Source organism: Zootoca vivipara, chromosome 16, assembly GCF_963506605.1.
Source record: "Zootoca vivipara chromosome 16, rZooViv1.1, whole genome shotgun sequence".
In the NCBI taxonomy this organism is placed as follows: Eukaryota; Metazoa; Chordata; class Lepidosauria; order Squamata; family Lacertidae; genus Zootoca; species Zootoca vivipara.
In genome coordinates, this window is record NC_083291.1 from 20,030,077 (window position 1) to 20,049,889 (window position 19,813).

General features: G+C 41.5%; 1 protein-coding gene across 3 annotated transcripts; it reads left to right on the forward strand.

The window, feature by feature from the left end:
- Positions 1-870: 870 nt before the first annotated feature.
- On the forward strand, positions 871-19,431 carry CASP2 (caspase 2). Of its 3 annotated transcripts, none has more exons than XM_035097021.2 (11): positions 871-988; positions 3,302-3,452; positions 5,481-5,648; positions 6,057-6,138; positions 9,647-9,744; positions 10,501-10,677; positions 12,023-12,151; positions 12,511-12,601; positions 15,956-16,105; positions 16,271-16,380; positions 17,123-19,431. In XM_035097021.2, exons 2-11 carry the CDS (start codon positions 3,303-3,305, stop codon positions 17,255-17,257), a joined length of 1,290 nt encoding a protein of 429 aa, XP_034952912.1. In that variant the 5' UTR covers positions 871-988; position 3,302; the 3' UTR covers positions 17,258-19,431. The 3 variants fall into 3 exon arrangements, with proteins under 3 accessions (XP_034952912.1, XP_034952914.1, XP_060125018.1); XM_035097023.2 differs by having other exon boundaries at positions 9,650-9,744; XM_060269035.1 differs by lacking the exons at positions 871-988; positions 10,501-10,677.
- The last annotated feature ends 382 nt before the right edge of the window (positions 19,432-19,813 follow it).

Here is a 19,813-nt window from a genome sequence, read left to right on the forward strand (position 1 = left end):
AACTTGATTTAATCTTGTGCCCTTACGTGCTGCTTGTATTGTATTGGACTTTTGAAGAAATTGGCATTAGCCCATTATTTCAGTTATTTTTCATTCAGCAGCCTAACAATCCACTGATAGAAGCTTCTTGAACATTGAGGGCAGGCGGGGACAGAGTGGAATAAATTATTAATTTTTAAAATTGATTGATCTTATTTCTAATTGTTTCTAATACACATTTTTTGAACCGTTGTACTTTTAAGTGATCACATGAGATGTGATAGATTTTTTTATTTTGTTTTGACTGCGTCAGACCAACACAGCTACCTACCTGTAACATGAGATGTGAGCCACTTTGGGCACAATTTTGTGGGAAAGTGGCATACAAATAAACAGATGATGATGATATTGCTGGAGCAAGTCCTCTTTTAAAAAACTTAAAACTAACTAACTAGCTAGCTAGCAGAACTACTTTTGAAACTGCTCAGTTCTTTTAAATAAAAAACCATCACCGCCATCCTCGTGGGAGTGAAGACAGAATGTAAGGTCAGGCAGAATGCTGCAAAAAAAAAGAGACCACGGCGGGTGAAAGCACGCCTGCGCAGTAGAGGTCAGCGGACGGACCCAGCGGAATCCCCAAGGAATAAAGAGAAAGGCACGCATGCGCCCCATAATAGGTGGGTTCTGGGTAGTTTCGTTGAGGTCGTATCGAGGCGCGCGGGGGAAGAGACTGGCAAAGCGAGTGGGTTGGAATGCGCGCGCATTCGCTCTCATAGTCCCGCCCGTTCTGCGCAGGCGCCCCACCCAACATAGTTGCAACCACGTGATCGGGAATTGTTCCTCCTCCTCCTCCTCCTCCCCTCTCGCCCCCCTCCTCCCCACCCCCCCGTATTATTACTTGCAGGCCGTTGGAGGAAGGAGAAATTTTAGGCGGGAAAACCCGCGCCTCCTGCCTCGCGCCCCTGCGGCCTACCGCGCGCCGGGAAGCGCCAGGCCACGGCGGATGCGAGTGAGTGCCTTTTACTCTTCTTCGCGGTTCGCTGAGGCGGCAGGGGCCGGGTGGGGTGGGGAAGTGGAGCGAGAGGGAGCTGGACGGGGGAGCAGCTGGAAGGGGGCGAAGCCCCTCAAGGGAGGAGTGGAGGCGGGTGGATGGGACGCTGGAGATCCCAAGGGAAGAGGAAGACACCTCTGGTGGCAGATCCCCCGGTGGGCAGGGGCAGAGCCGCTTTTGCTGAGGGGAAAGAGGTTGACACAGCCGCGCATCCTGCCAGGGCCCCTTCAGCGTTTCCTCCCTGGCACCGATGGGCCTCTCCGCCGCCATCACCGCCTCTCTTTCCATCGCTCCTAATATATAATGCAGTGATTCCGCAGAGCCACGAATAAATAATGCTTGGCGTTTATATAACGTTGCTTTTTATTGTTCAAAGCGTTTCAGGCATAATTAATCCGCCTCACAGCAGTTTAATGGGCAAGCTGTGAAATGATGGTAGTTTTGGTGTGGCTTGCAAATATAAAATTCAGGTGGAGAAACATAAGGCAGGGGTGTGAACTTAAAATAAAATATTGGGGGGGGGTCTAGGTAAGCCCTGCCCAGCATAATCGATGACGAGATGTGGCACGTGCACACCATTTGAATGGCAATGCCCATCAACTCTGGAGGAACCTGGCCTCCCCAAATGTTTTATTGGAGGGGGGCTTAAGGGACCTCAGCCCCTAGTAGTTGGCTCCTACGATCACAGAATTGTAGAGTTGGAAGGGCAATATGCTTGCCTACAAAAATTCTGCAACTTTTTTGCAACTATATCTTTGTTGTTGCTTTTCACTGGAATAGCAACCTTTTCCATTTGGAACAAAATAACACTATAGATTATATAGATGTAAATTTCTCAGAAATGTGAGTGGAGTATAAATAATTCAGATATTTCTTTGTGTAGTCTATAGGTAAAGGTAAAGGGACTCTTGACTGTTAGGTCTAGTCGCAGACAACTCTGGGGTTGCGGCGCTCATCTTGCTTTACTGGCTGAGGGAGCCGGCATACAGCTTCCGGGTCATGTGGCCAGCATGACTAAGCCGCTTCTGGTGAACCAGAGCAGCACATGGAAACACTGTTTACCTTCCTGCTGGAGCGGTACCTATTTATCTACTTGCACTTTGACGTGCTTTTGAACTGCTAGGTGGGCAGGAGCTGGGACTGAACAACAGGAGCTCACCCCATCGCCGTAGGCTCAGTGGTTTTAGACCAGGGGTCCCCAAACTACGTCCCCCGGGCCGGATGCGGCCCAATTGGCCTCCCAATCCGGCCCGCGATGACCCCCGCCGCCCGCTGCCACCGCCTGCTCTTGCGGCGCGCGGCGTGGCGACGATCTTCAAAATCGGCAAAAAATCGCCGAAAATCCTTTGTGCGCATGCGTATGGGCCTCTCCCGACCCAGAAGAGGTCATTTCCGATGCACTTCCGGGTCGGGGGAGGCCCATACGCTGCGCGCGCACTCCCCTACCCTCCGGCTCGCCGCGCAGTCGGCGCGGCGGGCACTGGCCCGCTGCGCGGTAAGTCTGGGGACCCCTGTTTTAGACCATAGCGCCAAAAGCTCAAATAATAGCATGAGCAAATACTTCAACCCTTTGCTGGCTTCAAAGTAATTGCTGGGTCCTTTGCCCATATCTTCCAGTATTTTATCTATATGCTTATTCAGTAGTCATCAATGGCCTCTATACAGAAAACATTTTTATTATGATTTTTATCAGTTGCAGTCCAGGGACAGAAAAGCTGCTAGATCTGTATTTGCTGTATGTTTGCCAGAATCCCTAATTCAAAATACTGTTTTTTACAAAATTTCAAGAATAGGCAGCCCACTATTCTTATGAATATAATTCATGCAAAGGAAATTTACAAACAGGGCAGCTCTTTTTTCTAACTGGTGTTATTTCTATAACTCCTACACACTCCCATCGGCGTGATCACAAAAGTTCTTGTTTTCCTTCTTCCAGCCAGCAGATCCTTCACCAAACTTTGTTGGATATTGCTGATGCAAAACTGTACAGTAATTAGGGAGAGAGGAAAGAATGTTCAGGAATCACTAAAAAAAGGTGTGTGTTCTCTACTAAAACATCTGTGCAATCGAATAAACAAGTGTTTCAAAGCTAGATTTCTTTTCATTCAGAATTCCCCAATGATACCTCTCTTCCATTTACCAGACAAAATTCTGTGTTCCTAAGAATTCATAATGGAAACACACAAGTTTCACTCCTCGTTTAGTGTATGATTAATGTGAAAACCTGTTCCAGTAGATTGTTAGAAGACAAAGGATTTTTATCTCTTCTAGGATGCTAGGCGCATGTGGCATGCAGAAATGTCACCAAGAGGCTCTGAAAAAGAATCGTGTTTCCCTAGCAAAGCAGCTAGTTTTGAAGGAACTGATGGAACACCTCATAGAAAAGGATGTGATCACTGAAGCAATGATGGAGATGATACAGGTACAATTACTCTTGTCAGCAACTGGAATTAAAAGTTAAATTATCGTTGCTGTTTATGCTTCTAAGTGCTGCAATTATTCCTGCATGTTAAATGAGATCAGTAGTATTCGGCAGCAAATAACTAGATAAAACAAATGTCATAGACTAAGACTTGTAATTAGGGAAATAGATCAATCTATTTCCAGTCCATTTCCCATGTGTACATTCAGAAGTCCATTCTGTCTGCAATTTTCTTTTCAATTCAGTTTTTGGTACGCATCTTAAATATGCATACTTTATATGCCTTGTGCTATGTTTTTGAAATAGAAAACCATACCACAAAATTGGAGAAGTGCAAAAACCAACCCCCGTATTAGTCCAAGTGAAATCAGGGTAGCTTGCTTAACAATATGGACTGAGCTAAATCCTTAAGCCTTTTGTCTTGTGATTAGCTTCTTATGTGGTAAGAACTGCCTGCAAGTGACCTTTGTAAGATGGAAAAGGGTTAGTACCCTCTGATTTCAGACTCACTGTGTTCCAAAAGACTAAGGTAGGCCTTCTAAGAAAATATAAAGGCTAGGCTAATAACTTTCAAGGACATTTGTGAGGCTGGGCTAAAGAGCAAGAGAACAAACAGAAATGAGGCACTTGGCTAAGTTCTAAAAGCCCATGCTGGCATAAGTAATCAAACAGTTATTGATCCAAGCATCCCTTTTGTCAGCTGTGTTGTTGGATGATGCAGACTTAACTAATAAATTGAAATAATGTAGAATGCTGGAGAAGGAAATAATTTTTCCAGTTCCCAAGCTGTGAGGCAGACTTTTCCAGTAATAAATCACAAACATATTTATTTCCATGTATTTCTAAAGAACAAATATTTTAATACAAAATGTATGTTAAACTGTAGCATTATGTTTAAATTGCCAGATCAAGGGGATGACAACTTCTTTGTGTGTGAATCAGTGTTAGAATCTGAGATATGAAAGCTAGGAGCTAAACCTAGGTTTTGGGCGCAATTTATTTAGGCACGCTTTTTTATAACAAGAATACAAAGCTGACAATGAATGAACTGCAGCTAAAATCTTATGTTCATTTTTCACTTGGGCTAGTCTTCATCTGAAGACTGCAAAAAACAAAGCCATGCTTCCCCTGCCCACCCCCCTAATATCCTTAAGAGGATCTCTTCTCCAGTCTTCAGAGAGTGGCTGGAAGTGGGGAGGAAGAAGAAGGTCCTCCTTTCCGTCCACTGTGCAGTTTTAATCTGAAATCATAGGCACAGTACTGTACTACACCCAGTAGAGCTCAGAAACTGCTTGTGCTAATGAAATTCTCTGTCGCAAAATGTGCCTAGAACAATGGGAGTTTCGACCACTGGTGTGAATAAATGTGTAACGTTATGTAGGTTTTTTTTTGCAGCCGCTCTGTGTTTTGCGTAACACGTCTTGGCCAGGAGTTATGTCTTGGGGATGGCGCATATATGCAAAGAGACATATAACCAAACCAGCTATCTTGTGAGAACCTCCCAAAGCCCAGTAAGCAAGGCAGAGAATTTAAGAGGTCTTTCTTTGCTGTGGAAATCAGTGCAAAAGGAGCTTTTAAACCCCTTGCCTTATGTGCAATTAATCTGTGGGATTTCAGCTGGCCATTTTACAACCATGTAGGCTTGAAATCCCACAAGTTAATCGCGTGCAAGATGCGATTGTTCTGTGATGTAAAATATTTAATCCTCCCTGTGCAATTTCCTTGGAGGTTTCTGTACAGGGTTTCTATATGGAGACAAAAGAATACACTGGAGGAAAGAAAAGTGAAATTGAATATATTATTAAATGTATGTTAACATTTGCATAATTCCATTATTTCTAACTAGGCAGCAATCCTATACACACTTAGGAGTGAGATTCATTTAACTCAGTCAGAGTTGCTTCTGAGTAGATACGTACAGGATTGCACTTCCAGGGTGAGAGCACTTCAGAGCTCCATAGGAACGATATTGGTTCACCTATCTAATTCAGTGATCTTTTAACATGTTTGGTTTTTTTCTGAATTCAGGGCAAGTCTGGAAGTTTTAGCCAAAACATAGAGTTCCTGAACCTGCTCCCAAAGAGGGGTCCCAAAGCCTTCTCTGCTTTCTGTGAAGCTTTACAAGAAACCAAACAGCAACACTTAGTGGAAATGCTCCTGAGCACCATTCCCAGCCATAGCAATGGGAATGCAAGGGTAAGGAAGGATCAAATAAAAGTGGGGTGGGGGGACCCCATATTAGTTTAGTGATCTCCTGTTGTCCTCTCCATGCTCCTGAATACCCTCACTTCTATTTTTGTTGTTACACTGGAGTGGCACATGATTCATGTGGTGTTTTACATGATGATTATTTGCTGGGGACGGGTGTGGGGAGGGAGAGTAAATACATTTACACACCTGGCTTGAAATGAATATTCCCAAAAAGAGGACCAGGAATCCAAACCTCAGTAGATATACACTTACATGTGTCTTATCTTTTCTGTGCTTTGTGTAAAGACTACCTAGGATGATTGGTGTGTGTATAGACACCCTGTAGACAGAAGGTGGTTCTTTTCCTTTACATCTCTCTACTTCTGTTTAACAATGCTGTGTGGTCTCTTTCAGCTGAATTCTGGCTATGAGGAAAAGCTCCCATTTCCTATATCTGAATCAGGAATCTCTCAAAAAAGGCCACGGTGGCAACTTGGTAGGTTTATTTTTGTGAAACGTGACTATTGCAATTGTAATGGCTAAAAACTTCATTTTGTTGTTTACTAGCATACTATTTAATCTGACACACAATGTACAAAAGAAAAAAGATTTCTGTTGTGTGGGTTGGAAAATGCATGTTGATTTTCCAGTATTGCCTTTGGTTAAGAAAAGATCGAGCATTTTTGTTAGGTAAGAGCAAGCCTGAAAACGTTTAGCCCCAAGGAGCTATTTTTTAAATATATGAATAACAAAAGTCAGAGATCAGTGTGCAAGGCTTTTGAAACCAAAATAGATTCCTGCCCCCCATTGCTTTTGCTATGGCAGCCACATGATTGGCTGCTTTATTTGTTTGGAATGTTTATATATTCCTCCCTCATAAAGGCTATTTTAAGTAGTAGAATACTACAGTGGAACCTTGGTTTATGAACACCTTGGTTTACGAATTTTCGGTTTACGAACGCCATGGAGCCAAGTGATTAATTCACTTTCTATTACTTTCAATGGGAAAGTTCACTTCAGTTTATGAACGCTTCAGTTTATGAACAGACTTCCGGAACCAATTACACCCATGCTTCGGCTTAAGTACGCTTCAGGTTGAGTACTCCGCGGACCCGTCTGGAACGGATTAATCCATTTTCCATTACTTTCTTTTTTCTTTTTGTATAAAATATAACTTTATTTCAATTTCACAAACAAATACAAAAGAAAAAGGACAAATAGCAAAACAAAAACAGATCAAATCATGACTATACCGAAAATCAAGAAAATACAAAACGAAAATTGAAATGATATTTTACACACTCAAATCAAAACATCCGATATAACCAATAGCGTAAATTAATGATACTCAACTCAATATAAATAATAACAATATCATAACAAATAATAGCAAACAATATTATAAATAATAATGTAAAAAATGAAATATCATACAGATTCGAGCTCAGACTCGTAAGTCAAGAGATTAAAGATTTTCCATTACTTTCAATGGGAAAGTTTGCTTCAGTTTATGAACGCTTCAGTTTAAGTACTCCGCGGACCGTCTGGAACAGATTAATCTACTTTCCATTACTTTCAGTGGGAAAGTTCGCTTCAGTTTATGAACGCTTCAGTTTATGAACAGTCTTCTGGAACCAATTGTGTTCATAAACTGAGGTACCACTGTATAGGATACTTTGAAAATTGCCAGAATGTGTCCACTGATGAAATGCTATTTTTTGCTTGAAATATATATTTGATTTTATATATTTTAAGTTTTGATACCCTTGTGGTTTTCCACTCCAGTTTTCTTATTCCACATACATGGAGCCAAGAATAATGTGTAGAAAAGATAGTATATATTAAATCACATAAAGATAGGCAACTTGTGGCCTATTTTTTCAGATTTTCAGACCCAGCCTATGAAAGAATATTATCTGACCTAATGTAACCTTCAAAATTGTAATGAAAGGTTGCCTGCAATTCTATTTATAAGGAGAAATTCCCACTTTAATATTACACTTGTTTCTTTGTTTTGGATGTTATGCTCCAAACTGTAGCTTGAAGAGGTCCCCAACCTTTTGGGACCTGGGGGCACATTCAGAAATCTAATAAACTGTTTTGAGCACTACAAAATGCCCAATTGGTGGTGCTCAGAAATGAGCCAAACACACACACAAAAGACAAATAAACAGACAAAAAGTTGGCTCTTCACCTACCACCCCAACAACAAAGCCAAAAAAGCACAATTTTTAAAATAAATGTCCAAAATTGGGAGAGGCAAGAGGCTAGGGTGCAATGGGAGGGGCTTTGGTGTGCCATGAGTGCACCATTTTGGGGCTGCAGGTTGCTTGGAAAATGAATGCTGCAAAAGGCTCTTGTATTTTTCTCTTGTTTTACTTGTATCTCATGCATATTGTTCATGGCCAGATTTCTTTGAGGGAAATTGTTTTCTCCCTATATATTTTGAAGGGACAGAGATACATTATAAATAAATTAGATATAAATAAAATTAAAGAGAAGAATGTGCCTGAGATTCACATCTCCATAACAGAAATACTTAAAACTAGGTGACGTGTTTTTAATAGAACCTGGCGGGGATGTGTGGCAGATTGTATTTCAGTCCCCAGACTATTGTTTTCAGAATGGTGGCTCCTAAGAATATAATATATTGATTATAACATTGTTATATTTTCCATGCAAGAATAATGTGAAACTATGTTTAAAAAGCTGACTTAGGTTTTACATCCAAATTTTATGGCCTGATCTCTTGGTTTCGGTTGCATCCTGCTGATCTGCTAAATTGCAAACTGTTTTATTATTAACTAGCAACCAGATAAATTATTCAGTATATGCGTTTTTTATCCATGACTATTAACAATAACTGTAACACAGAAATAATCACAAAACTATAATTGGTTACCATTAGTCATTATATTTGACAGGTTGCACAGGGCAAGGTGCCTAGACTTGAGCAAGTCATAGTAGTTTAACTTATTTATTAACCAGCTATGGTGAACCAGTGGCCCTCCAGATGTTATTAGGGTCCAACTCCCATCAGCCCCAGCCAACATGGGTTATGGTCACAGAGGATGGGTGTTGAAATCCAAGAACATTTGGTGGGTTTTTCTAACCATGGCTCTGTCTGTGTTTCACTGGTAGCCTCAACCCTTTCTCTCCTTGATACAGTCCCAACAAAGTGTCAATGGGGACTTCCCTTGAAATGTAGAAAGCAGCATCAGAGGCTATTTTTGTTAGCACCATAGTAGGGAGAGAATTGTAGAGATGGAAGGGACCACCTAGTCTAACCCCTGCAGTGTTGGAATATTTTGCCCAACTTGGGGCTTGAACCCACAACCCTGAGATTAAAGAGCCTCATGCTCTACCAACTGAACTATCCTTCAGAGCTAGAAAGTAAATTTATCTCCACAGCCACGAGGCTTCTGCAGCTCCTCCTGCAAATGCTGCCTTCATAACAAAAAATGCACACCAATTACATTCATACACTTTATAGCCTGCCAACCAACAGTTCAAAAGCACGTCAAAGTGCAAGTAGATAAATAGGTACTGCTCCGGCAGGAAGGTAACCGGCGTTTCCGTGCGCTGCTCTGGTTCTCCAGAAGCAGCTTAGTCATGCTGGCCAAATGACCTGGAAGCTGTCTGCCGGCTCCCTTGGCCAATAAAGCGAGATAAGCAGTGCAACCCCAGAGTCGTCCGCGACTAGACCTAACTTTTATTTTATATCAAGTCTGATTTAATCCTGGGATTCTCCCCACTTAATCTATTAATATACACATGTTCTAAATATCACAAATATCACAAAAAGTGGTGTTTTGCAATCATTTTGACCTCTTTACTGTAACAGGAAAGTCCATTCTGGACTTACTCCTCCAGTGCTTAAAAATTTGGCAGGTTATATTATTAATCTGGTATCCCTAAATAGTTGTAAATACCAAGTTTACACCTGCACAGAAGTTATTTTGTTGCTGAGCCACTTACATTTTGGTTGTTGGTCTGTGTCTCAGCAGAACCAATGGAGCATTCCTTGGATGATGGAGATGGTCCTCACTATCCTCAGGTGAAGCGATGCACCCTAGAATTCTATCATGAGCATGAGCACATGGTGAGTATCCTGAAGGGTGGAAGTTCATGATTCCCCCCCTCCCCCCAAAAAACCCAAGCATTGGATGCTTTTATTGGTAATCTGCAGAAAGCCAGCTTCAAAATGTGAAATAAATGCCTGTTCAGGGGATGACGTTTTTTACTTTCGCATGCAGTTCTAAAAAAATAGAGGCAGGTGGTTTAATAAGTTTTATTTTGATGTGTGCTTCTCTTTTAGATACCTGTCTTTTCTTCCCAAAGCCACTTATTTTCCTAGGAGCTTATGCCATTTTGGACTTCTGTTGATTTTGAGTCCAGTTCTTAAAGTGTGATAGCATGGGTTCCGTTGCAGTCATTTGATTTAAGTATCCTTCCCTTACAGTCTCTGCCAGGTATTCTCTTCTCACTGGTGCTTCTACAAGAATGGGACATTTTTTTCTAATTCCTTAGGCAACAGAATAAAGTACTTTTAAAATCATCATTAAATTTATAAATGGAAATCCTGTACACTGATAGAAACAAATATGAAATAGTTTGGGAGTTAGCATGAAACCTTACATTGCTGGGATTTTTCTGGCCATTAGCCTACGAATCCTTTTAAACTACAGTGTTTTTTCTGCTAGAAATGTAAGGTGTCCTCTCACTTTGTATTTATTTATGTAGGTATGCAACAGGATTCTCACTGTCATGAATAAGTATCTTGTGATTTTGCTATGTAAAAGATATTTTACATAATATACCAGGAATCTGGATCCATCAGGTTACCTGTTTTTCACAGGCATACAAGATGAAATCACACCCACGGGGCTTGGCGCTGATACTTAGCAATGTGCATTTTAGCAGTGAGACAGACCTAGAGTTCCGTTCTGGTGGCAATGTTGACCAAGCTGCCCTAGAAATGCTCTACAGACATCTTGGGTACCAAGTGGTGGTACGGCATGATCAGACTGCGCAGGTGAGCCCCGAGAATGGAACAAGCATGATGAATGTCTGCATCCAAGAAGTCATTTTTTAATAATTGGCTCCTCACAATAAATTGGGTAACTGACATCATTTCTAATGTGAATCTGGGTATACTAGAGCAAGCATTTTATGTACGGTATACTAAGGCAGTGTTTCTCAACCTTTTTTGGGCCACGGCACACTTGTTCCGTGAAAAAAATCACGAGGCACACCACCTCCATAAGACATACCTCCATGCCCTGTAGAGCGAGACCACCGAGCGCCCCGGCCAGCCAGAGGGGCCTGGAACCGGCTGCTGTTGCTGCTGCTGTAGCAGCAGGGAGCGCCCTGCAGCGCCTGGCCTCTTCTTTTGGGGGGGGGCTGCCCGAGGCCTGCCGCCTCTGTGCCTGGAACCGGCGGCTGCAGAGCGGAGCGCTCCGAAACGGCGAGCGCTCGGAGCGCCCTGCAGCGCCTGGCCTCTTTTCTTTTTTGCTGCCCAAGGCCGGCGGCTGCAGAGCGGAGCGCTCCAAAGTGCCAAGCGCTCGGAGCGCCCTGCAGCACCTGGCCTCTTCTCTCTCTTTTTTTTGGGGGGGGGGCTGCCCAAGGCCGGTGGCACGTGACAAGGCAGCAAGTCGCCCTTCTCGCCGCGGCATGTCGCGGCACACCAGCCAGCCTCTCGCGGCACACTAGTGTACCGCGGAACAGCGGTTGAGAAACGCTGTACTAAGGAATCTATTTCCATGTAGAATTTTTATCTCTACTACTATCTAGATAGCATAATTTACCGTATTTTTATTAAGTACTTTACTGTATTTAGTTTCTTTAGTCTCACAATTTTATTAGCAAATTGATTTATTTTAACGCATTTCACTTACATTACTCGTACACACGTTCAATAAAAATCTACAGAAAATTGCTTAGTGCAATAATTTAGTTATAGTGATTAAATAACTTTGGTCCCCCAGAATTGTAGAGGCTGGGCACAGCAACAAGAAGTTTCTCTCAGCCTTTGCCTAGACAGCCAGTGCCACTTGGGCTGTTTCTGCCATCAGGAATCTTCCGCTTCTTACTCTGGAGTCCGTGGATGTTATTAGTGGACACCCCAGGAAGACTGGCTGCCTGGTTACAGAATTTTAGAAATTACTATCTCTGAATACTTGGATTAAACAGAATATAAAATCTTAAAATTCTCTGGAAATTGGGCCATGTTCAACCATTTTTTATAATTAATAAGCCCTCTTTGGCTCCCTATTAAGTTTGTTACTAGTACATGGCTTTGCTCTGTTAATTGTACATTTTCCACTTCTCTGGTATTTGCAGTTTCAGGGATTGCTTATTTTAGTTATTTCTTTTCTCAGGAAATGCATAAGGAGTTGGAAAACTTTTCAAAGCTTCCAGTTCACCGAGATGTAGATTCCTGCATTGTATCACTTCTCTCACATGGCATAGAGGGTGGGGTCTATGGAGTGGATGGCAAACTGCTTCAGGTAATTTACCTTTGTGGATTCCTCCTTTGTGTAAGGCGTGGTCATCTAAGGATGATGAAATTGGCAACCAGCTACTGGCAAATAAAGTTATAATGGATTCTGGCCTGAAGCAGAAATTAAGGTATTTCTGGAAGTTGGAAAGCAATTCATGGAAACATATAGGAGCAGAGTGTATATTTGAATGATATTTAGAATATTGTGATTGCTTGCCTATTTCATTGCCACCCTTCAATATAAATATTCTCATGATGATTTACAGAATAACATACGGTATATAACAACTAAAAAGCATAATTCAGATAAAACTGGTTTAGCAGTTTTTTCTAACAAATGTTTACTGTGGGGTATTTTTTTTCCAGTTGCAGGAGATTTTCAGGCTCTTTGATAACGCAAACTGCCCTAGGCTTCAGAACAAGCCCAAAATGTTCTTCATTCAAGCATGCCGGGGAGGTACGTAACCCAAGGAGGAGGGGCTGGGGGTTTGGGGGTGGGGTTACCTGTGCTTCACAAACATTCTCCATTCTACACAGCTTGCGCTCAACTCTCCTCTTTGCTTCTCTCAGGTATAAGCGGAACCCACATTCACCTCCCTGCCTTGCTGTTGCCACTACCTCTCTCTGTAAGTGCTTCTCACTCTGCATGGCATGTGGTCAGCAGATTGCAGACCCTGCAGCACCGTGAAAAAGGGGAGCTTTGTAATAATTCCCATATCTTGCATGTGTGGTGTGGGGCTGTTAGCCACACTAATCATAACCCAGCATGGAGATTTTATCTACATCCTGGAACTTTATCACAGTTGCTCTTTGGTCTGGACTATAGATTTTCGTATCTTTCTGGATTTTGGGGAAATGAAAAAAGCAGCAGTCTGAGGGCCAGTAACCCATCTTCCATAACACCAGTCTTCTGTAAAACAAGCACTATGAATTCCTTTGAAGAGAGATTCCATTGAAAAACTCTTTTATGAAGTTCCTTAAAATCAGATGGGGAACAGGGTCTCCAGCTGCATTTAGAGCATGTACAAGAAAATTTAGACATTCAAAGCTTAATCTCTCCGTCTTCAGTGACATAATCCTTCATGGAAGAAACTTGCTTCACTTAAGTCCAGTGAAAGGAATTTTGGAAGTAAAGTACCAATAAACACAAGACGGGCATAAGCTTCTTGGCATAAACTTTCTAGCACATCTTCCAATTATACCGTGTTTTAAGAGACCGTAACTTGTATAGGAGATTCACAAAACAGGTCACTTTCTTTAGCCATTTGAGGCTATGCTGGAACATAAGCCTACAAGAAATGTAGCATTACTTCCCAGTAACATTACTAATTCAAGCACAGCACCTTAATGAATCCTCCCCTTCAGCGAAGAAAAGGCTCCCAGAATGGCTCCCAGTTCTTAAATGTAATAAAACTAACATGTACACGCACCACGTCTTTTCTACCTTGCTCCAAGCTTGTGCTCTTCTTTCTTAATTGCCTCCCTCACACTTTTATTTCCCTCACCACCTGCCCCGCCAGCAAATGTCACTACAAGTGCCTCGGGGGCTAATGTTCTCCCAGTTGTTTTTCTGGTCTGTGAGAGAAGGAAGAGGGGTCAGTTTGCTCTTGATGCTTCTTCTGTCTTTTAAAACGCCACTCTGCTCAACTTTGACCTGTTCAAATTATGCAAGAAGCGATCCCAAAATGGTGTATTCAATGGGACTGAGACACGCAGAAGTGGGATTTAGGCCTTCCAAGTTAACAATCACATTTCCAACTGTGGATTATCTGTCTTTAAGCAATTCTTAACATAGAAGGTTAAGTTCTTCCAAAATTCAGTTCTGATGCCTCTGGATGGGCTAAACCAAATGGAGCTTTTGCAACATATTTGTGCTCAATGCAGGCCTAGTTTTTTAATAAAAAAATCTATAGACACTATAAAACTATTATGACCTGGACATCCTTTGCACAGTATGCTTGGAGTGCATATATATTGTCCAACTCCAACTTTTGAAGAGAAAATGGTTTGAAGAAGTGAACAGTTCAGCTGATAAGAGAAGTAATGAAAAACAGAAGCCATTCCTTTTCACCAACAGTCGAAAGTTATAGTCCTCCTTCATGCTTTTATATTTTCCTTTTCAGTCTTACCTTGATAGTGAAAAAACAACACACAGGTTTTATTCTAAGAAACAAATGGAAAATTTATAGTATCCTGTGCTCATGAATCTACCTTGAAGGTTCTGTCAGCCTCATACCTACCAAATTAAATTTCTTCTAAGCAGAAACACTGCGGCCACTTACAGAAAATTCAATGTGCAGGTTTGCTAAATTTTGCTTAAACCTGAGTAGAGATCACTTTGATACAGGAGACTCAGGGCTATTCAGATGAGCTTTAAAGCAGCAAAATTGAAAGATATTAGTGTCTCAAAAATAAAGCAGAATTTCTGATCTTGAAGCAAGTTTTGGGCAGCAGTTTACCGTTTGGCAGTTTAATCCAATTTTGCAAGCTCACTGCTGGTGCAATACATTGTGAAAATACTTTGCAAGCATTACTTGATCAGACTTCATTTTACTGGACATCATTAGAAACTAGCTTGAGGGTGTCACTTGAAATAGTTGGTCCTGAGTCAGATCTTCCCTTCTCGCCATGCTTTTGCTAAATGATGATGATTTGAAGTTTTAAGTACCAAAAGTCACAGTGGCTAATGCCTGTATATCTTACTAGACATGTCGGTGATGCTGCTCGAGAGCAAAAATAACTTCTCAGTCTTTCTTAAAATGGTTTTGTGTGTCCAATTTATTTGTTGGTGGATGCTTGATGTTTTCAAAAGTTGTAATGCAATTCAAGAAGATTGTGCTGTTTGAAACCAGGCAGTTTTCATTCAAGTCTATCTAAAAAATGATCAAGGGCTCTGTCCTACATTTTTCTCATTCCTTTTATCTCCTCTAACCTATGTATACACATCTTTTGTACAGTTTGTTAAGATGTATGGTGATTACAGAGGGAAAGCAGCTGGTACAACCTTTCCAAGATGTATAAATATTTTCTCTTGTAATTTTATTCCCAGATTTGCTTCGCCTCACTTAAATACAGTATGCTTAATATTACTCAATAACCATAGTGTTCCTTTTCTTTTTTCTTGCTCTTCCTGTACATGTTGCTTTTTCTTATTTGGTCTGGCGCAGGCATCCCCAAACTGCGGCCCTCCAGATGTTTTGGCCTACAACTCCCATGATCCCTAGCTAACAGGACCAGTGGCTGGGGGAGATGGGAATTGTAGTCCAAAACATCTGGAGGGCCGAAGTCTGGGGATGCCTGGTCTGGCAAGAGTAGAAAGAACAAAGAGTCTGTAGACTTTAAAGACTTAATAAATTAATTGTGGCATAAACTCAGGTGCATGAAGTATTCTCAGTTGGTTAGTCTATGCCAATGGGGGTATAATCAATGGGATTTTCCTCTTCTATGGCAGGTGATTCTCCAGGGGGTGATGGGGAAGGGGAAAGCTAAGGTGAAAACAGTTGGGATTCTTAAATCAGCCTGATTTACACATGACTACTTTGAACATGACTTCCCAGACTTAACTCCATGTGTACCAGGAGAGTGGTACCAGTGCTCTGTGATGATTTAATTACTGCAAGGTAGATAAGTGGCTAATAAGACTATTGTAGGCAAATTTGGTCATAGTTGCCAAAAGTAAGAAGGTCAGGGAATGTAGATGATGCCCAATAGTCAACCCTACTAATTGAACATACAATTAGAAATGTACCTTTAGAAAAGATGCTTGGCAGAGGTGAGTGAAATTCCTGCCTTATTGTTTTCTCTTTATTAGATGAGACAGACCGTGGAGTGGACCAAATAGATGGCAATGAGCGTGCTGACTCCCCAGGTTGCGAAGAAAGCGATGCCAACAAGAAAGAGAATCCCAAGCTGCGTCTTCCCACTTGCTCTGATATGATATGTGGTTATGCCTGTCTGAGAGGTATCTTGGATAGTATCTTAAAGGTCTTTGTGTTGCGTTATTTTAATGAACCGCTCAAGGGTGGTTTTACACCTTTGAACTGAGATGCTGTTGGTGGATCATCTTGCACTTATCCCTCTTTTTCTACTTTGCATTGACTTTACTTACTTACTTATTTACTTACAGGCACAGCTGCTATGAGAAACACCAAACGTGGGTCGTGGTATGTAGAGGCTCTGACCTCTGTGTTTGCTGAAGATTCTAGAAAAACACATGTGGCTGACATGCTTGTAAAGGTGAGCTGGGATGCTGGGATTCACTTTTGCTTCTCAACTAACTTCTAAAAGGTTCTGCACTCTTGAGATACATTTTTGTTTAACTTTTGTTGGACCTCCTGTAGCATTACTGTGCCCTTTAGGGGCCTCTGGGAAGCAAAGTGCAACTTCTGCAAACAGACATTTGATATAATTTAGGGGTGTGCAAGATATGGTACAGTTCTGATCCTACTTCATTGTCTTGGTAAGCAGATAACTTCGGCTTGGACTACCCAAGGCATGACTAATGAGAATATGAACAAACCGCTGTAACGTTCTTGTGTTTTGACAGAAATTGATGAAATTTGTAGGCATAGTTTCCCTTTCTGAGTGAATGATTTTTTTTTTAAGTGGGATGTGTATAGGTGCTATTTGCAGAATTAAATTTGCAGGCATGGGTACCTCTTCTGAGGGGATGAAACTCCCAAATTTCAAACAGATACAGTATATGGAGGAGAAGGGTTGTGTAAGAGTAATTTTATTCTCTTCCCTTCCCTCCCTGATTCAGGCCTGAACTCAGTTTGTGCTTTGTCCAAAACAGATTTGCATGCCTAGTATGATTCTTCAATTGGATATCCTCAGAACTGGAGTAAACAAATATCCTGTCTGGTTTTAATTTCAGTAGAGCATCTGAACCAAGATATAAAAAATATTTTTATTCAAAAATAAATACTGTTTTAAATTTCTAAACCTTTCTTTTGCCTTTTGTTGCCTTCTCATTTAGGTGAATGGAATGATCAAGCATCGAGAAGGTCATGCCCCAGGCACCGAGTTCCACCGCTGCAAGGAGATGTCAGAGTATTGTAGCACTCTTTGCAGGGACCTTTACTTGTTCCCAGGAATTAACTCTGTCATCTAAGGGGGCCACTACCTCAAAGGCCAAAGTCCATGAAATACTCTGTGCCATAGGATGACCTCCTGTAGAGGTCTAGGGCTACTCTTCCCTTACAGCATTTCATATGGAAGGTAGGGGGCGTTAAGCTGTTTAGGAAGCGGTTGACTGATGAACATATGATACTTGTTCTGTTGTTTCTAACACTTTGTCTGATTTTATTGGGAATTTCCTATGTTATCAGACATTGTGACCTATGGAAATTAGCATATAAATGTCTTTAAGTTGATCATGCCTGGCTAAGCCAGCTTTCTTACTCATTGTGCAAGTTTCTCTAATAACACTTTTTCAGACAGGCTTTGGCAACTTGTTGATGCTTGCCACCCAGTTCAGGGTTTATATGTGTAATATTGTGTTCATGTGCCAACATTGAGGTTGATGGGGAGCACCTAGGTAGCGAATATTTATCACAAACAGGAGTGTGAGAAATAGCATTCATAAAGCTTTTTATAAAACAAAAAACATGCTTTATAATTTGATTTTGTTTTAAGACAAATTTGTGGGCAGCTAAGCAAATTTGGCAAAACGACTAGCTAAACTGAAAAGGAACCCTCTAAATCAGGCGTCCCCAAACTATGGCCCGCCAGATGTTTTGGCCTACAACTCCCATGATCCCTAGCTAACAGGACCAGTGGTCGGGGAAGATGGGAATTGTAGTTCAAAACATCTGGAGGGCCAAAGTTTGGGGATCCCTGCTCTAAATAAATGAAGGACATGCAGACTAATAAAGACAGTTTGGAATAGTTAGGTTAATGCTAAAGTCATTTTATATCTTTCATCACCCCCTTCCCCCCAAAATAATAATAAATACACATGCAATTTCTATTTTGCTAAAAAAGACACACACACCCCAAAAAATCTGTTCTGCTTATTTTATCAAAGAAGTTGATAATTATTAGCACAAACTCACACCAGGACTTGGAAACAATTGAAACAGGTTTTCCATTCCACAAGGTGTTTCTACTTATATAACAAGTTTGTCTTTTTGACTTCTATTGTTGCTATTTCCATTATTCTCAATGTTAGCATACCATACGATGTCTATTGTAGACTTGTCATTTTATTAGATGTTTGCCTACACCGTATTTGCCTATATTTTCTGCCCACCCACCCCATGATTCCCTATTCATTGTGGGTGAAATTGATCCTCATGAGCAGAGGCATGGCTATAAGTCCACCCCCACCCCCGGCTTCTCAGATGCCACACATGGCTTTTTAAGGGCAAATCTACACATTGGCAGAGTTAGGGAAATCATCTCTGCATGCTCATTTGCACATCTGCTTTGCTCCTCCCATTGTGTGAGCAAACAATTCAGGAAGTCTTCAGTTAATTATGCATTCTTTTCTCCAGTACTGTAACGGCCCCCTTTTGCGGGACCTGCAATTTTAAGAAACTCACTTGCAAAATGAGGACAATCCTCAGGAGCCAGTCTTATTTATATGTGCAAATGTATACCCCCAGTGGTGCAACAGTCCTGCCACCCAGTAGCCACAGGTGGTTAAAAGCCTGGGCTTTTAACTGGTGGTTATGTTTGCTGCAGAGGACAGGAAATAAGCTCTAGTCCCTCTCCCCCACCACTTTTTTTTAAAAGTTGCATGCCACACCTAGGTTTTCCAGTTACATTCTTGTATATAGTTGCCTTTCGGCATCCTAATAACCCTGCAGCCAAGGACTGTATGCTTGAACCAGCTGCCCTTGATCAGCCTTTATCATTCTCTTTTGCCTAAGATTTTGAAAAAAATATTTTTATAGGATTTTGATATATATTTTTAAAAACAAAAATAATGGTTAGGAAAATAACATGAGGCAGAATAATCTAACAAGAGGCCAGAAGCTTAGAAGGTCCTCTTGTCCTGCCCTAGTGCATTTGAACTGCGTACCACACCTGTCAAGCAGTAGCCATTTCAGGGCCAGTGAACATCTCAGGATGACAACTCAAAGGTTCTTTCCTCTGGGTAAAAATAGAAAAAAACATGGGAGTCCTCTCTGGAAGTTGGTGCTTGATAACTGTGTTAGTACAGACGTCTCCCCCTAGTCTGAGAAAGGAGAGGGCAGGTCTTTATCACTGCCACTTTTTATAAACTTTGTATATAAACTATGATCTCCATGTGCCAAAATAAAACGTTACCTTGTTTTCTAACTGGCGTGCTTTTTTTTTTTTTTTACCCACCAATCGGCATGGTCTCTTTCTCTATATCTGCACTGCAACTAGTTTACAGAACAGGCCTTTTACCAAAGAGCACTGGTACAAAACATGATCGATTCTAACCTGAAATCTTGAATGTGGGTAAAGTTTTCAGTTCTGTGTAGTTGTGAGTATGAGCCCTATGTCTGGAGCATGGGTAGGCAAACTAAGGCCTGGGGGCTGGATCCAGCCCAATCGCCTTCTAAATCCAGCCCGCGGACAGTCCGGGAATCAGCGTGTTTACATGAGTAGAATGTGTCCTTTTATATAAAATGCATCTCTGGGTTATTTGTGGGGCATAGGAATTCGTTCACCCCCCCCCCAAAAAAGTCCTGCC